Source organism: Euleptes europaea, chromosome 11 (genome assembly GCF_029931775.1).
Source record: "Euleptes europaea isolate rEulEur1 chromosome 11, rEulEur1.hap1, whole genome shotgun sequence".
Taxonomy (NCBI): Eukaryota; Metazoa; Chordata; class Lepidosauria; order Squamata; family Sphaerodactylidae; genus Euleptes; species Euleptes europaea.
In genome coordinates, this window is record NC_079322.1 from 38,826,427 (window position 1) to 38,845,708 (window position 19,282).

A 19,282-nucleotide genomic window follows, 5' to 3' on the forward strand; every position below is an offset into this window, starting at 1 on the left:
GTATATTTCAGCAAATAGTGAGGTTATTTACCGCTGTATGAATAAAAAAATAATAAAAAAGAAATAATCTGGTGTTAAAACCCATGTAATAGGGATATTGATGAATCTGTAAGTTTAGAAAAGCTATTTAACAAACAAAATTAAACTTCAGTTTAGGCCAATAACATGGGGATAGTATCATAAAACATTTTAATGTGAACACTTCTTCACTTTCACAAAATGATAAAACTATTTACAACATTTTGCTTGCAGTTTGGTCACTTTTACATTAGCTACAGACATCTGCAGATGTTCTTAGGTGGGAATAGGTATGTGCCTAACTTGGGCATTAGATGACACAGGCTGGTTATATATCTTCCTTCTATGCAGTGGCTCTTCAACAGTGCCGTGTGCTGCAAATAAGCACTTTCTATTTACATTTCCCTTTTTATTTATGGCTCAACAACAAGAAAAACAAAAAAAGGAAAAGAAAATAAACCCAGAAACAACAGTAGCACTTTCAGATCCTAACACTGCCAAGTATCTTGAAATTGCAGTTTTGTAAAAAAATGTGCATTTGCCCAAATGCTTAGCCCCGATTTTTTAAAAAAAGTTAGGTGTGCAATGACATATCTAATTACCACAGAGAACTGCACGGTCTTCTTTCTTCTAAAAATCAAGGCAATTGCTCTGCACACCTAATTTTCCCCCCAAAATCAAGGCACTTTTCTGAGCATGAACAAAAATCTCTTTTCCTTGCCGTTATATTGAATTTCCATTTAGGAAAACTATTTTTTTTTCTGTAGAGCGACGACGATAGTTTTTGCACAAAGTAATGTGATATCTTTCACACAGAGTGTTTCAGCCAGCAGTACTATTTCCATGTTAAAACAATTCCATTGCCTTTGCACACAGAATTCCTACGTACATTCACAGTTTTCATGGATTGTAATTAGCTTCTCCAGTTGTGCTTTTTAAAATTCCAGGATTTCCCCCTGCCGCTTCCCCGCCCCCCATATTAAGTGCAAAGCAAAATGTCCTGTGCAGCTACAATGGTTGTAGAGTTATAAACTCTATAATGATGAGAATATTCATTCATTCTCCGTTTTCTTCACCTGCCTTTTCAGGTATAGCTTCCAGGCTTCGACGGGGCTTGGAAACCTCAGCGTTTTCAGATCCTGTCTTATTCAGTCCACATGAGACAGTGGCATAATGAATTTGCTTTAGATTCTCCTGTGCTTCATTTTTAGCATATTTGAGAAGATCAGACTGGCCCTGTTAAGTTAAATAAAAAAAGTAGTCACAATTATCAATAAGAAGATAATTTTTAGTCTTGATTTCTTGTTCAACTATCTTGTCTACCAGGATGAAAACCAAATCATGCTGTGATGAGACACACACAGGTATGGCTCCTGTGTGGACCCTATACATCACTGGCAGAGCGGCACTGCATAAATGGCAGTCTCATGTATGCTCCCTGAAATTGTTCCCCCATGGGCCAGGAGACCCCCAGGAACATGATGAAGGTCAAAGGCGGGGGCTGCAGTGGGAGAACTGACAAAAAACACCCACCCTCCCTTCTGAGAGTGGAATTGCCAGCTGCAAGCAGACAGACAGGGTAGGATCCAAACCTCTGTGTGCAACTGGTTGGATACAAACATCTTTCCTAGCACACAAGGCTCTGTGGCAAGGGATTTTTGCTAGATTTTGATGGAATTAAAGCCATAAGGAGTTTGCCATACTTGCAATGTCAATGTCCATGTGCTGGGTTCATTTGATCTCTTTATGAGGAAGTGGACAATGTATATTCATAATAAGGAACTTGCAAAGGCCCTGCAAGCATTCCAAAAAGAAAGTTGGAAGCCATGGAGAAATACTTTTAAGGCTTTGGATTATGCTCAGTTGTCTTGTCTAGAGCCCCAGGTGTTTCTCTACTGGTGCTCCAGCACCTGAAAGCATTTGCTAGATGGGAATGAATGAGTGTTAAGTCAAGAGTTCTATTATCGTGATGTTTAAGAAAATCAGCTTAAGGCAGAGGGGCTCAGGTGATTTATTTCAGTGCTGCTCATCATTCCCCAAGAGGCAGCAAAAAATGCTATTCACTAGCAACTCCTCTGAGAGACATTTGCATCCAAAGGACGGCAAAGAGTTTCTAGACACATGGCTTTACCTCCTCTGAAGGTGGAATGCTTTGCAATGAGGAAAGCAACAGCCATGGTACAGCTTTGTAAACCAGAAGCTGTGTATTCACCCTGAGGACTTTGCTGTTCTTAAACAAGAAGCTTGGAAAATAAAATCCTGATCGATGAACACAAAGCACGTCTTGACAGAAATAGGCAATATGTTAACATTCACATTTCTATGCCATGAGATATTCAAGATTATATGATATTCAAGAGGCCTAAATTGCTTTTTGCAAGTCACATAAAGGGAGATTTAGAAAGGTAGCAGGATGTATTAAGAACCTTGCATTTGGCCATTTAATTTTTTTGTTCTGTAACTGAGAACATTCCTCCATGGAATTTTGGTTCCAACAGCGTTATTTAATCTGTCCAAGAAAACATGTGCTTAAAAAAACTCTCATAAACCTGCAATAAAGAAAGTTAGTATTACACATTACAGTAGGTTAGATTAATTATATGTTATTGCAAACGTTTCCATGAATTTCAAACACTGCAGGGTTTGCTTTGACGTTTAGCCCGCTTTGTTTGATTTCAGTTTGTTTAAACTTGATCTAGTTGACTTTTGCTAAAATAAACGGAGTGAACTGCATGTTAGGCACAATTTGTAAAGCTCCTGGACTCACATTCAAGCCCCACTGAAATTAAAACGAAGTCTTAATAAAGTGGGACAAAAGCCAAGCTGTTCTCTTGACTTTTGTATTGGTATATCAAGTGATAAATGACAGGGAATGATTATTAGCAATCAACACACTAGCTTCCCCCTCCCCTGCAAAGAACAAAAAAGCACCACTGACGACCCTATTTAAAATAGTTAATTCATAGTTACTACTATACATCACACAAACATTTTTTTCAGCCAAAGTACACTATACACTTGATCCAGAAATCACTCGGAGCAACATAAATTGCCTCAAGCACAGAAGCCTCTTACTTAGAAATCAGTATGGATGTATCTGTGATTCTGTATATGCTACACATTTTACATCTGACTGCACTTTGCATACCTAGTAGAGCTGATCCATGAGTAAGTATCTATTTCTGCACAGAACTGCATTCTCTGGATGAGGATGTATCTGTTTAATCATAATTTTTAAATTAAGCAGATTTTTTTGTTCAAATAGATGGCCATCATTTACCTGCAGGTAACTTTTTCCTATATGAGCTCTGTTGGAGAGTTTTTATAAAATTGCTGAATTTGTATTCTACAGGTCTTATGCAGTAGACATGCGCTTGTTGTACTCAGCTGTTACATGGCTTTACCTCAACAAGAACGACAATGCTACTGTACACAGAGCACTATGTGTAGGGTTGCCAGGTCTGGGTTGGGAAACACCTGGAGATTTGGGGGGTGGGGACTGAGGAGGGTGGTGACTTCAATAGGGTATAATGCCATAGTGTCCACCTTCCAAAGCAGCCATTTTTCCAGGGGAACTTATCTCTGTCACCTGGAGATCAGCTGTAATAGCCAGAGATCTCCAGTTACCACCTGGAGGCTGGCAAGGCTAACAATGTGGATTTGTAGGGCCACCTACAAAGATGTTTTCCTGTCCAAGGCCTTTTTTTAAAAAACACAACCAATATTCTCAACCTCTGCATGTTCTCCCATTAATTTTTCTTTACTGCCTAAGGACACTTTCACACACACTGACTAATGCACTTTTAATCCACTGTAGAAATTGTTTGCGAGCAGATTTTGCTGTTTCACGCAGTAAAATCCAGTTGCAAAGTGGATTGAAAGTGCATTGTTTAGTATGTGTGAAAGTCCCCAAGGCAATTACAGTACAATCCAAAGGAGAGTTATGCCCTTGTAAATCAATTAGCTTAGAAGGATTTAGCTCTCCTTAGGATGACACCGATAGCAGACACAAAAATTTTGTATAGAATATTTCCTGTTTCCCGTTTCTACATGTATTTTTGTTGAGTTTTCTCTGCACTTGAGTTTTTCCTTCATGCCTAATTGTTTTATGCACTTTTTTAGCCAAACAAGTGCAAAAACTGGTTGATGTGTGATGACTTGGCTTCTTTCTCGTGCTATTTATTTTGTGGCTACCCTGGCATCCTCCTGGGAAGCAGAAGGTGAGATTTCGATTCTTGTGCCAAGGTTCATGTGTCACTAAAAAAAGTTTAATTGCCACTTCCAATGACTGCTGCCCTTGTTGTGCAGGTAACATATGAAACAACAGGACCCATGGTCATTTAAGTATTTTCTATGCCAGTGCTTCTGCCAGGGAGGCCTTGGCTTCCCAGTGTGCAGTTGCTTGTGCTTTTATCTTGTTGTTTGTGGCAGCATTATTTTATACAAATGTTTTAATGCTGTTCAGGGGACGGAATGGAAGAATACAAATGAAACAGGCATGATCCCATGCACTTGACTGGCAGATCCTTAAATACCATGGAAGCAGTGTGCAAGATCCAAATTATGGAACTGGATCCAAATGAGCCCTTGTAAGAGTGAAAGAAATCTCCCATCCTACAGAAGGACTCTTTCCATGAGTGGAAAGGTACTTTTGGATCAAGCCCCATGGTTTAAATCCCACCCACTTGCTATAAACTGATACAATGTGTGGGAGAATTAAGATGAGAGCTACAGTTTGTGTGTTTTAACATTTCCCTACAATAGATCCTCTAACAAATCTGAGTGGAAAGAATGAAGCTGAGGAGGTGAGATGAAACTGTATGTTTGAAAAATTGAAAGAAGGCTTTAAAATGTGTGGGAGAGAAAGTGGCATGAAATGTTATAACATTAAAATAGGCTCCACAGTTTAGAACAGAGATGAGTTACTCAGTGGGTAAAGGGAATGAGGTGGTGAACTGTAGGCAGGCAGCTGCACTAACTTTGCCACACTTTTTCATTCTGCTGAACAGAAAACACCACAGATGAAAAACTGAAACATTTCTGCATTTCAATTGTACACCCTTATGTGGGAAATAAAGCTTTGTTTAATGCATGATTTTATATTCATACAAAATGTAAACCCAAAAACCATTCTGGAGTTAAAGCACAGAGGGGGGAAATGTGTAACAAGCATTTTCAGTTACTAAAAATGAAAATGTGTTAATTCTTTCCCCGTGTACATCATTAAGTGCTATTGATTGATTTAGAAAAGAACGGCAAAGTATTTAATTTTCTCTCTCTAACTGCATTAATATTAATACAGCTGCTTCTTTTCAGAAAAATAAACAGATTCCTAATAGCTACACAGAGCCTCTTTAGAGCCCTTGTTGCTTCATAGAAAAATTGGTGATCATCACTCTAGCTTTATATTCAGACAATTGAAGATTCTGCTAGCAATAGAACATTTTAAGAGTGTCAAAGATAATCAGCAGATTGGGGTGGGCACAACAAAAATGGCACAATCTTCTAAATATAATTTTAAAGAAACAAAAATTGAAGTGCAGTAATCTCCGATGCTTCCTTTACCTCTATAATTTCCCCTATGAAAATTCCTACATGTAGAGACTGTGGAAAAGACTGTTCACCAGTACAGTGAAAATAGCTTCAGGTGCACTGGAATTTCAGTGTGGCAGGCCCCAAGTTCATGAAGCTTACTGGATGGCCTAGGATATTAGTCTCTCAGTTTAATGAGCTCCACAAGGTAGAGAATTAGCACTCTTATAGGTAAGCTGAATAATTTAGTCTGAGTTTACTTTCTGTATTAATTTTCGTCTTATATTTTCTAGTGAATGCCAGTGAGTGGAATGGGCTATGGTAGATGACATTGTGCAAAGGATGAAATGGACAGAAGAAATCTGAAACCCAGAAGGAAGTTGCTGTTGCTTAGAAATCCACTGCACTGTCCAGTCTTAGACCAGTTCAGCACCCCTGCAGATCAGTACTGATTTACAGGTGCATTTACTTACTACTTTAATACACTGTGTTCTTCCTTTGCCCCATTTCACAGAGATTTTACTGTTTACTTGAGATTGCACTCATTTTCCACCTTTTTCCTCTGTTTGAGTCCTTAATAATGTATCTTGATTTTTCTTTTTCATGACCCTCCTGTCTTATTCAAGATAACATAAGCAAACAACGGATCCAACATTCTGGCTAGGTTCGACTGACGCTTCAGAAAAGAATGGTGCTATAACTTTCCAGGTTTTAAGGTTCAAAACAAAAGCTGCATCTCTTTAAAAAAAAAAAAAACTTTTATTGCTCAGCAGAACTGGACTTGATATCAGTCTGTTGACAGTTATCCTTTTGGTAATGAATTAAAAATGGCAACCTGTGATTAACTCACCCAAGCAAAAAGCACACATTACAAATTCAGTATGGAGGTTAGAGAGATCCCGAAGAAAGTCACAATATTAAAAAGGAGGGTTATCGGTGTTTTCCACTTCTCTTGGTCAATTTGTCCCCACTTTTACTGAAGCAGAAGTAAGCAGGCATTACCTTTAAAATTGTAATATTCCAGGTAAAACTCTCCACTGCTTTTTGTAGTTTTCTCTCCTTTAAACCTTCCTTTGCACCTATATTTTGCAAGTTTTCATGGAACTCCATTGCTGGGGGAGAAAGGAAAACCTTATTCAGATATTTGTAATATCATTCTTTTACCCACTAGGAGATGTCCTTGAAAAACACAGTCTTACATTATTAGCTTTCCATCAACAACTAAATTGAACAACCAGAGGCAGAAAAAAGCACAAAGCAAAGGCATACAGGCAGCATACATGCTGGCCTGCTCCCTGTCTATGCATGCCTGTGGACTTATGGGCATGGCATCTATGCTCATATCAAGTATATACGCATACACACCATCCCTGTGATCAGGAATCCTACTTTTTCAAACATTCCCCCAATTGCAGGAATTGCGAGTACCATGTAGACTATGCACATATTGGTCATGATCCTTACTTAGTCGAAGGGTGTCTGTATCTAACCCATAATTTTTATTCACATCACAGTTTTCAGAAACATTTTCTTTTTAAAAACCACAAGCCCAAACCCAGATTTATGCTTTTCAGTAGTAGGCTGCAGTTAATGTAATCCCGACCGCTTAAAATTCCCCATCCAATAGCTGAGTGAGTGCAGCCTCTATACCAGCAGTAGCACTAATCATGCATTCCGAGGATATGGAAGGAAATGGACTCAAGCCTTTATCCACAATCATGCCCTACAAGCAGAGGACTGGTACCATTATTCACAATGGGGACACAGCATTGTGTATACTGTATTAGGTAGTGCTGGGAAGTATGCAGGAATCTCGTGTTCCATTTGAGGTAAGGATGGCTTCCATGCTGGATTGGTGTTAATGTATTAACTACTACTATAGTATAGCTGATGTAACTATAAAATAAAATCAGAAGAGAAATCTAGTATCTATTAGACCTCTGTTGATAATTATAGTATACAGCTAATAAAACTGCAGAAAATACAAATTTTAAACATTGCTACAGGACATCACTGTTTTCAGGGTTTTTATACTGGGGGAATGGAGGCCAATTGACTTAAGGGGAAATGAAGGGATGCTTTATAGAAGCAGCAGCCGTAACCTCCATTAGCAAAATACTAAGGGCATTTTAAGTGAATCACGTAAGAATCGCTACACACGATTAATTTGCTTTCAAATAATTTGTGAATGTACATGATAGCTCCTGAAAGAAATGAATTCAAGCTGCCCATTTGACTTTTGTGAATGCCAAGACACATCCCAGGCTAATTTTAAACAGCATGACAAAAATCATTATTTCTTTGTCTCTATCTCAAATGAAATTAATTCATCTCAAAGCCTAGCACCTTTGAAAAACTTTGATAATTGGGACGGGCAGCCCAATCCTGAAGGGGGGATACCTAGGTGATGGCCGGGGATGGTGCCTCCTGAGAGGTTTCACCCCGTGAAACTCTCCCACTGAGTTTCATTCACTCAAAATAGCTATCCCAGCTATTTTGCAGGTGTAACTCAATGTCTGCAAAATGGTGTGTTCCTGGGGTGAAAGGGCTTTAGAAGCTGCCGGGGAGGTGCCATGTAAATGCCCGTACACCAACATCCATGCCATTTTGGATGGCACAAGTGGCACTTACACCAGAATAGGGGTCACACCAGCTCCTGAGAAGCTCTGCCTCCCCTTCAGGATTGTACTGTAAATCTGTAAACAATCTACTAAAGTAACTTTAGCCCATTACAAGCCCCATTTTCCCTTAACATTTTTAAATTTCTGTCATGCCTCATAAAAAAACCAGGATGTAATAGTTCATGGGAACTGAGATAATGACTCTCACATGACTTTCCTCAAATTGTAGAATCACAGCAATTAGTTACAATAGTGCATTTATTTTTTTATATCCAGTGACAGCTCAGATACATCTGCAATTTTATTCTGGCTCAGGTGTGAAATGGCTCCTCAGAGTTATGACACAAAGTTTTCTTTAAGCTGTGATCTGTGTCCACAATGAATATGGCATATAAAGCAGGTCAACTTGTTAGATGGACAGGAAATTTAAAAATTAATATTTTAAAAGCCCACAGTGCAGATTGAAATGAAATAACAAAGGAAATATATAACTGGAAACCTTCACACTGCATAAATTGCTCCAATTAGATGCAAGAGGGACTATTTTTAGCACTAATGGAGATGCGATGGTGAATAGGTATAAGCAATTATACCAGTTTCATACAGCAATCTTCATGTTCAGCCATCCATCTGTTATTAGGCTAATGAATAAAATTCACATGCCAAAAGTTGTACCCAGAGATGTCTTATGATGAGCCAATCCAAGTACATCGCCACGTAATATATAGCATACAAGTAACATATTGTGTGTTAAGTGCCGTCAAGTCGCTTCCGACTCATGACGACCCTATGAATGAAAGTCCTCCAAAATGTCCGCTCTTTGACAGCCTTGCTCAGATCTTGCAAATTGAAGGCCGTGACTTTCTTTATTGAGTCAATCCATCTCTTGTTGGGTCTTCCTCTTTTCCTGCTGCCCTCAACTTTTCCTAGCATGACTGTCTTTTCCAGTGACTCATTACAGACCTTCAGATAATGCATTGTGTCTCCTTCTAAGTATCCCTGCGAGCCAACTATGGTCATCAGGCCGTTATCTGTTGGCTATCCCACCACTTAAGGTGTCCTGCCTGGCAATGACCAGAGCCCCAGCCTTTTCTATCATGGCTCCGGCTCTGTGAAATGGGCTCCCTGAAGAGGTGAAAGCAGTGCCCTCCAAGGAGATCCCTTTTTTCTTCATTAGTAGAATTTCAGGGCAGTTACCATTCAGATAATTTGTGCTATCGTACCAATTTTCTGGGTGCAAAAAAATAGCTAGCAAAAGTAGACAGGATTTGAAAAGGACAAAGATTCTGAACACCTGGAGAAGCATCAAGAACAAATTGTGGCATCCAAGAAAAACTGCCCAACAAACTATACTTTGCTACTGGGTGTTAAACTAGGGTTCTAAACATGTGAGCCTTTCTCATATCTGAATTGTAACAGTCCAACAGCTTGTTTAGCAACACAGCCCTTCTTACTCTGCTGGATATTTGAACAGTGTCGTAGTCCATTTCTGCTAGTTTGATCAGAAAAAAAAATTTCCTTCTGTAATTTGTGAAGGAGCTGTGGCTCAGTAGTATGACACCTGCTTTGCATTCAGAAGGTTCAATCCCCAGCATGCTCAGTTAAAAGGACCAGGCAGTCGGGGATGTGACAACCCTGTGTCTGAGACCATAGAGAGCTGCTGCCTATCTGAGTAGACAAGACTGACCTTGATAGACTTACGGTCTTGCTCAGTCTATGGCAGATTCATGTTTTCATGTATAAATACAAGCTACCAGGGAAATATATTCTTTACTCTCTTGCAACTCTTGCCTTGACAATTATATTTCCCAGCAACTCTTGCCTTGACAATTATATTTCTTAGAGGGCACATGATGGAAGAGCTGGGAGACAGTAGCCTAACACAAGTCACAAGTCCCTGAAGTCATCTTCCAATGTCATTAGCCACAATTCCTCTTCATATCTAGACTGACTGTTCTGAATACTTAGGTGAGAGAACCCAGGGTGGGCAGAAGGTCAGTTGGGAATGATCAGTTACTCTCCAAGCAGTTAAAAGTAGCTCTCCAGGAGAATCGAGGAAGATGGCCGCCGGACAGTCCAGCCTGCGCTAGCTGTCCGCAACTAACTGCGATCATTCTACGAAAAATATGGCTGAGAACCGATCTAGGTCACAATCAGACCGCAAAGACAGTGTACCCAGGATTTCGCCCAGGGCACAGCAGAAAGAATCCGCGACCCTTACTATGAGACGAACGAAACATTGATTATTGAGAGGCAACACCTCGGAACAAAAAACTCAGAAATGAGTCGCGCAGGTTCACATGAAGTACTATCAAGTGCAGACTTAGACAGGGGTAGAAGGACCACAACACAACTACCATTCCCCTACTCCCTTTGTTCAACACCTCCCCCTCACCCTCCTGAGTCTCCAAAAAGACCAATACTATTAATAACGAAGACAATAAAAGCAGAAAGGCAGACGGGTTTTGACGGGCATGGTCACAAAACGAATTGTACAACTTTTTCCTATCCGCCCCTTCCCTTTTTCTTTTTCCTTTTCCTTTTCTTTTAGAAAAGAAAATAGATAACATAACTAGTTATATGAAAATATAAAATGTTTTTGAATATAATAATGACAAGGACCAACAAGAATGCTCGTCTATTGCAGACTCGTCTATTACCCTTCCCTTTTTCATTTCCTGAACCCCATATCTATAATAATAATAATAATAATAATAATAATAATAATAATAATAAAGTAGCTCTCCACAATTTTCCAGTGCTGTTGTAATCACTTTCTTATCCTTCCCTTTAAATCTACTGCAGCACCTTTTCTCCACTTTCTTTTGTGTGCAAAGGAAGTACTCATCCATGGCCCTTTGCTCTAAATGGGAAAATGACAGCACCAACACCCTTTGCCATCCACTTCCCCTCCTCCTCCTCCACATGTGCATGCCACAAACCCTTGCTTTATGTGGCAAAGGAGCATGCCATTGGCTCTTCCCCCCTGCATCAAAGCTGTTATTTGCCTCTTCCAGGAAAACGTAAAAGCAACTGTATATCCCCCACCCCCTGCAGGATAAGTTACAATTTGTAGCGGTGGCAGTAGTTGCTTTGGGAAACCAATACAGGAAAGGTTTCTCCACCCAAGCCCTGCAGACCTGCTCTCAAATGCTGTAATAGTTCTACAAGCCACCATTCTGTTACTGGTGGCCCCCAAGGCTCTTGAAAAAACCCGAAACATAAAGTCTGCAGACACAAAGAAGTTGCTGAAATATATCCTAAACTGCTGTCATTGCAGTGGCTCACAAAAACAATCTGTTCAATTGCTGTTGATTGCTTCTTTGTTTACATTTTTTGATCCAAATAACCGTGTAGTACTTCAGAGCTCATTTCTCAGAATTCCTATACCACCACTTAAGTAATTACATATAACATCATTGCCACTTTAAAAACAATCACGCACCACCTGGTGTACACACTAAAGTAAAGAGATTTAGGCATCAACAGGGACATAAAGTGTTCACTAGAATCTCAATCCCTGCCTTTCCCCCTACTTCCTCAGACCCCTACCCCCATTTCCAGTTTATTTATTAGCCCAAGGCCATTATCACTGAGGTGGTAAATTCGATGCAGACCACTGATGGGGACTCATGTTGGAGATGGTCATGACTTGCACTGTTATTTTAAGCAGAGCTGAGAAGGATTTAACTCTACTTTGGATTGCACTGTTAATCTTCTCCCTAGTTTGTTATTTAAGTTTAAGGAGGGCAGGGGTTGCACGGAGGAGTATTTGGTTAAGAGAGTCCCCCACACAAAACTTTAAATGGTGCAGCTCAGACAAGTTTACTGCTTCACTGAGAACTAGGCCTAAAATAAACTATTTTATCCTTTAAAATTAGTAGAGAATGCCAATAAAGATGAACAATACATTACTCACTTGAAACCAAGAATTGGTTTAATTAACTCAGAAAGTCCAGTTAAAAAGTCTTCCTTCGGAACACGTTAATGACTCTATACATTTGTTGACACTTTGCTAGGATAAGGGTTTATTCTAATCATAGCTCACGTCTTTTATGTTAGCCAAAAAGCAGCACAAGAGAAGATCGATGTAAGTGTTTCCAAATACAAAAGGACTTTGATCCTAAACACAGTCAGCTTGTGAAAAAAAATCCCACAGTAATAAAATTCATGGTCATAAATTTGTGTAATTAGAAATGTAGCCCCATACTGGAGCTATGTGGAATAATTTGCAGTCCTTATATGACTACATGAAGCCAGTTCAAAATCCAGGATATTAACATACCTTAAACAGGGGTCTGAACAAAATAATTTTAACAACAACCATAGTAACAATAATGGGAGCGTGGTGTAGTAATTAAGAGCAGCAGACTTAATCTGCAGACGCAGGTTTGATTCCCCACTCCTCCACATGAAGCCTGCTGGATGACCTTGGCCCAGTCACAGTTCTCTCCAAACTCTCTCAGCCCAGGCAGAGGCAGGCAATGGCAAACCAACTCTGAACATCTCTTGCCTTGAAAACCCTATGGGGTCGCCATGAGTCAGCTGTGACCTGATGGCACTTTCCACCACCACCACTAATCATCATCATACTTTATTTATATTCCGCCCTGCCTTTCAACAAAAATAAAACAAATCTTCAGTAACAACAGATTAACAAAATATAAAACAAGGAAGTTACATCTATAAAATACACTCTAAAATAATGGCTCTTCAACATCTGCCAACCCCCCCCCCCCGAATACTGAAACATCCAGCTTGTATCTCAGACAGCATGGGAGAATAATGGCAAGCCCAGCCCGAATAAAACAAAGAAAGGAGGAGGCTGGGGGAAGAGACTGGAAAAAGAAGCAAGTGGGTGGGAAGCATAAAGGTCCAGGCCAATGAATAGAATGCCATAGATATAAACCCACTGTTGTACTCAACCAAAGGCATGGTAGAACATCTGTCTTACAGGCCCACCAGAACTGGAAAACATCTGTTAGGGCCTGGGTCTCATTGGACAGAAAGTTCCACCAGGCAGAGGTCATGGCTGACCAATGAGGACAACCAATTGATCTTTGGGCCAGGGATAACCAGGAGATTGTCTGAAGAGGAGTGCAAAGCTCTTTGGGGGGTATAACAAAAGACATGGTCCCGCAAATACGAAGGTACCAGTTTGTTTAGGGCTTTAAAAGAAAGCATCAATACCCTGCCCTTGATCTAGAACTCAATCCAAAGCCAATGTAGTTGGCAGATCACAGGTTGAATGTGTGCCCTCCACAGAGTTCCTGTGAGGGTCTGTGCAGCTTCAATCTGGACCAATTGTAGTTTCCGGAGCAGTTTCAAGGGTAGCCCTGTATAGAGCGAGTTACAGTAGTCTATTCTGGAGGTGACTGTTGCATGGATCACTGTGGCTAGTTCAGAGTGGGACAGGTAGGGAATAGCAACACTAGTGACCTGGGCCTCCAAAGAAAGAAAGGCACCCAGGATCACCCCCAGACACCTGGAGGAGGCAGACGGTGTAAACTGAATTCCGTCAAGAGTTGGTAGAAAATATGCCCGATTCCGTCTGCTCTGACCCAGCCACAGGACCTCTGTCTTTGATGGATTCAATTTCAGGTGACTCTGCTTAAGCCATCCCACCGCAGCCCCCAGGCATTTGCCAAAGCCTCTGGGATGATGTCTGGCTGACCACCCATCAACAGGAAGAGCTGGGTATCATCAGCATACTGATAGTACCCCAGACCAAAACTCCAAACCAGATGAGCAAGGGGGCGCATATAAATATTAAAGAGAATTTGGGAGAGGATCGCTCCATGGGATACCCCACACACTATAGGATGCTGGGGGCTCTCCCCTAGTGCCACCCTCTGTCCCCAACCATGCAGAAGAGATCAGCCACTGAAGGGCTGTCCCACAAAGACCAATGCTGGCAAGGTGGTGGATTACAGGATCATGACGGACCATATCGAATGCTGTTGAGATCGAGCAAAAGCAGCAGCACCAACACACCTCAATCCAGCTATTGTTAAGAGGTCATCTGTACGGGCAGCCAGCACAGTCTCGCATCTCATAGCCAGGCTGGAGGCCAGACTAGAATAGGTCAAGGGCCAATGTTTCATCCAGGAATACCTGAAGCTGTTCAACAGCTGCTCTTCAACTATCTTGCCCAGAAAAGGTAGATTAGAAACTGGGCAGTAGTCTCCTAGATCAGTCAACTCCAGGTATGGCTTATTGAGCAGGGGTGTTACTACTGCCTCCTTCAATGACCCCAGGAAAACCCCTGAGCTGAGGGACAGATTAATAACAGCCTCCAGGGGGGCTCACACCTTTTTGCCGCTGGTGCTCACTAGCCAAGAGGGGCACAGGTTCAGGAGGCAAGTAGATGGCTTCACTGCAGCCAGTATTTTTTCAATGTCAACCCCCGAAGGCCAACTGATATGGTCCAGTATAGGACCAAATGATGGCTAAGGAGCCCCCAGTTCACTTATCGGATCACAATTGGCCGGAAGGTCCTGGTGGAGTGACAAGATTTTGCCTGCAAAATACCTCACAAAGGCCTCACAGATGAAAGCCAAATTCCTAACCTTTTTGTCTTCCCAAGAAGGGGAAGTTAATAGCCAAATTACCATAAATAATTGTGATGGCCAAAGCTAGCAGACACAATGGAGAATGAATACAAACAAGTGTGGTGTAGTGATTGGAGTGTCACACTAGGATCTGAGAGATCCCAATTTCAATCCCAATTTTGCCATGAAAGTTTGCTGGATGACCTTGTGTTAATCACATGTTTTCATCTTAACCTGCCTCACAGAGTTGTTATGAGGACAAAACAGAAGTGAAGAGAACAATTTATACCTCAGTTGACTTTAAATCCTTCATAGCAAGACAGTCTTGGCCTTCACCAAATACAAAACAGAAACTATTTGGTAACATTATTACCACAGAACAAACACCAGAGGTTTATTAAGACAAAGCAACATTACTTATTAATACAAATATTTGCCAATGTGTTGCTATTCTATTATTCTATGGCACGCTACCCAGAACCCACACAGCAGGTCAGACCTTTCTCTCACACCCACCACACCTAGGGTTGCCATCCTCCAGGTTGTGGCTGGAGATCTCCTGCTATTACAACTAATCTCCAGCCGACAGAGATCAGTTCCCCTGGAGAAAATGGCCACTTTGGCAATTGGGAATCTATGGAATTGAAGTCCCTCCCCTCCCTAAACCCCGCCCTCCTCAGGCTCCACCCCCCAAATCTCCCAGTATTTCTCAAACCAGAGCTGGAAACCCTAACCACACCAATTTAGAGCACCAATTTTGCCATTTCCTCAACTCAGCTTTAAGGGTAAAGGTAGTCCCCTGTGCAAGAACTAGGTCATTACTGACCCATGGGGTAGCGTCACATCACGACATTTACTAGGCAGACTTTCACTACTAGGCAGACTCTGTTTACAGGGTGGTTTGCCATTGCCTCCCCCAGTCTTCTACACTTTACCCCCAGCAAGCTGGGTACTCATTTTACCAACCTTGGAAGGATGGAAGGCTGAGTCAACCTTTAGCCAGCTGAAACAGACTTCCATAAGGATTGGATTTAGGTAGTGAGTAGAGCTTTGACTAGTTTACTACTCTGTGCCATGGGGCTCTCCCAAATACAATGTGGAGTCCAACTGAGTTAACAGCTTGCCACATGGACTACTGGGAGAGTGGTGGGCACTCTACATGTTACAGCTGCCATCTGGAACGCCTCCACAAACTTACCCATAGAGGCTATAACATTCATATACTTTCCCTAAAACTCCACAAATGGAAAGCAAACCCTCAACGTTTATCCAAATCAGACTTTATTTATTCGGAGTAACAAATAGCTCGTCTGATACTTTTAACCAGGGTGGATAAAAATCAATTATTATTTTTTAATAAAAATATCTTATATTTTTTATTTAAATCAGATTTTTAACATTTAAATTGATCTTTTTAATAAAATGCTTTTTGAGGGAAAATCTATCTAAAGATAGTTTTCTATTTAAGATAGTCCAAATGTTGTTCATCATGAAATAAGGAATACTTTTAAATTATGAAGTATAAGGCTGTATATTCATGCAATGTTTAAAATTTTTGGTAAATGAATTCCATTAATCCATTCACAATTTTATGCTCTTCCAGAAGTTTCTGTAAGATTATTTTGGGCAGTTTTCTGTATAGAAGATATTATCACAGATGTTTGGTTTTGCAGGTCTCAAAACTCTGAATTTGTGTCTGCAGAGATAACATGCCTCTTCTTCACAGCAAAAAATGTTATAAAATAAACATACAGAGTTGAGAAAAAGACCTTAATCCCATTGTTCCTTTGCAAATCTATGTACATAGAATCAACCCCTTACCTCTTATGTGCTAAGTTTCAAGAAGTTCAATGAATAGAAGATTGTTTGGAGTGGAATAGATCTACACAAGAAGCTAAGTGTGAAGAGGGAGAAGCAAGCAGTAAAAACGGAAGTGAAACTTTCTATGCAGAATATTCCATAAGTCTTGGGATGTTTGTGTGTATAGCCTGAGGTTTATAATATTATTTTCTCCCTGGAGGAGAAAACCTATAGTGACAGTAGGCTGTAAAAGAGACCCAGTTTGGGAATATTTTAAAGAAATGCAAGGCCTGGTGGCCCAAATGAAACATCATGAGAAGTGCCGTTTATGTAGAAAACCATGATTTAAATCAAGTCTTACTGATTAAATCAATTTGATTTCAATCAAATCCATCCTGCTTTTAACAGACCAAGCGTCTTAGGGGTGAGGTACAGCAGAACTCAGGGTCCCACTGGGCTCTTCTTCAAGCAGAAGACAGTTCTACCTCAAAAGCTTGCTATCTAATATCAGAAACAGTGAAATCAAAGATAACCATATGAACCTTTTTGCATCTTACTACTTTGGGATCAAAACAACGAATTCACACTAATTCTTCTAATAATCCAGTAACTAAATATTCATCAGTTCAGTACCATGACTAAATGCATTCCTTTAAAGTCTATCTGCCGAATCTGCCTGGTCCTCTGAAACGTCACTACTCCTTCAAGACAAGTATTACTTTCTGCTTTATAACAAGGAAGCTGGAAGAGAAATCAGCATTAAGAACCCTTGGCTCACAACCAATAACATCAAATGCCTTGTTTCCAAATGGTGAGATCTGACCATGACATAAATCCATACTGAGTGGAAAATAAAGTGTGCTGGCATGTTTTTTCTGTTTCATAGTCAAATATAAGATAGAGGTAATTGAGAGAGATTGGCTATATACTCTGCATTATAAATGTTATATATAATTTAAAATGCTATTAAACTTTCATTGTCAAGTAGAAGCTATTCATTTAATTCTTGCACCAGTTAACACTCTTAGGCACTGGCAGGCTGAGGCAGCTTTGGTTCTTATCCCAGTTAAACTATTTTGTGACCTTTGGCAAGTTACTTAACTTCTAAATGATTCATAAAGCTAAAAATAAAGTTTAAAACTACTGTGAGTGAGAATATAAAATTAATAGGTGAATCCCTTTAAGACTCCCATATGTTCTCTGTAATATTCCCTATATTAAATGAACAGCAAGACAACCCAAAGCCAAAGACCATACAAAATCTTGAAACTGAACATTTACTTGGTTTTGGGCAGTGATACCCAATCCAAGTTTTGGGACACCCAAGTGGGTCACCTGTTGTCTCAAGATGTGTCACAAAGTTTTCAAAAAATTCTCAAAACAAAATTAATTTTAACTAAAAATAAAACTGATGCCATGTAGGGCAATTTTCAAAAATGTAAGTGTATGGACTTGGATCCCAAGGATCTTTTGAGTGCACACATGGCCATCAGTCCCCAGGAACTTGATTTTGGGGTACCTAGCAGGCTGCAGGAGTAGCAAAGCTAGAAAGTTGTCTTCCATGCTCTGAAATTTACTAAACTGTAATTTAAAGCGCAAAATGTTGTTCGTTCTAACTGAATTAAAAGCTGTTAAAATGTTCTGTTTTGTTTTATAGTAATTATACTGATTAATTGCATACAATAATATTGACTAATTTTGACTTATATGAATTTATACTACTTATACTGATGTCAAATTTATTTACTCTATTTCGGAAGGAGAAATATAGCAACATCAAGCAATGATAGGATGTCACAAAACCAAAAAGGCTGAGAATCACTAGTTTAGTGTAACAAAATACACTGTACGTAGAAAGCTGCTAAATGGTTAACACATATTCACAATTTGAAAACAGGAGTTCCTTACCTGCTTTTTGGCACTGGACTATTTTTTCATATACACTATCTGCATTTTCTATCAGAGTCTTGATAGTATGAATCATCTGTGCAAAACAGAATGAAGTTGTTTAAATATTTTGCTGAACATATGAAGCTTTTTATTGGTGTATCTATCCAGTGTCATCTATGTCAACATAAAGTGGCTCTTCAGGATTTAAGGCAGAGATCTAGTTAATCCTAGCTTTCTTACTTGAGATCCTTTAACCGGAGATACCAGAAGGTAGGGTTGCAAGCAAAATGTGTGCTCTGCTACTGGGCTTTTGCCTTTCTCAAAGTATCTCTTTCAACAATTTATATTACCTGAAGAATACTGCAAATTTGATGACAATATCACATTTGATGGATACTTTAAAAACACCTTTTTTATGGATACAGGTTCCAGAACAGTAACCGTAAGTTCCCTGCAACCAAAACAACCAAGAAACATATGGTGCCTTAATAATTAATAGTCTAATTGCTACGTAAGTTTGTAAAAGCCCACTTTGCAAGATACATGAATCAATATGCTCAGTAGACAAAAGTATACATATGCATGGTTATATATACTTGTGCCCACTAAATGAAACATTTCATGCATCTGAAAATGTGGGCTCTGGGTCACAAAGGTTTACATTACAATCAATTGTATGACTGTCTTAAAGGTGGCATATGACTCTCGGATGTTCTGGCTTTTTTTAAATCTGAAAAATCAACAAATGTTCCTATCATATTATCTTGGAGTTTGAAAAAGTCTTCACTCCATAGTAGAAGACAATGATAGAACAACAGTCAAACCTCTTGTAGCAGTAGCACAATAAAGAGTTGACTAAAAAAGCAATTC

The 19,282-nt window shown here is 39.9% G+C and overlaps 1 protein-coding gene across 1 annotated transcript in view; it reads right to left on the bottom strand.

Annotated features, from left to right (window-relative positions):
* Positions 1–806: 806 nt before the first annotated feature.
* PLCL2 (phospholipase C like 2) overlaps positions 807–19,282 on the bottom strand; it is a 101,847-nt gene continuing 83,371 nt past the window's right edge. Inside the window, exons 4-6 of the mRNA XM_056858019.1 lie at positions 18,431–18,506; positions 6,553–6,662; positions 807–1,254 (exon numbers count right to left, since the gene is read on the bottom strand). Of these exons, the coding sequence (XP_056713997.1) occupies positions 1,075–1,254; positions 6,553–6,662; positions 18,431–18,506 (366 nt within the window). The 3' untranslated portion in view covers positions 807–1,074. The remainder of the gene's footprint in view (positions 1,255–6,552; positions 6,663–18,430; positions 18,507–19,282) is intronic.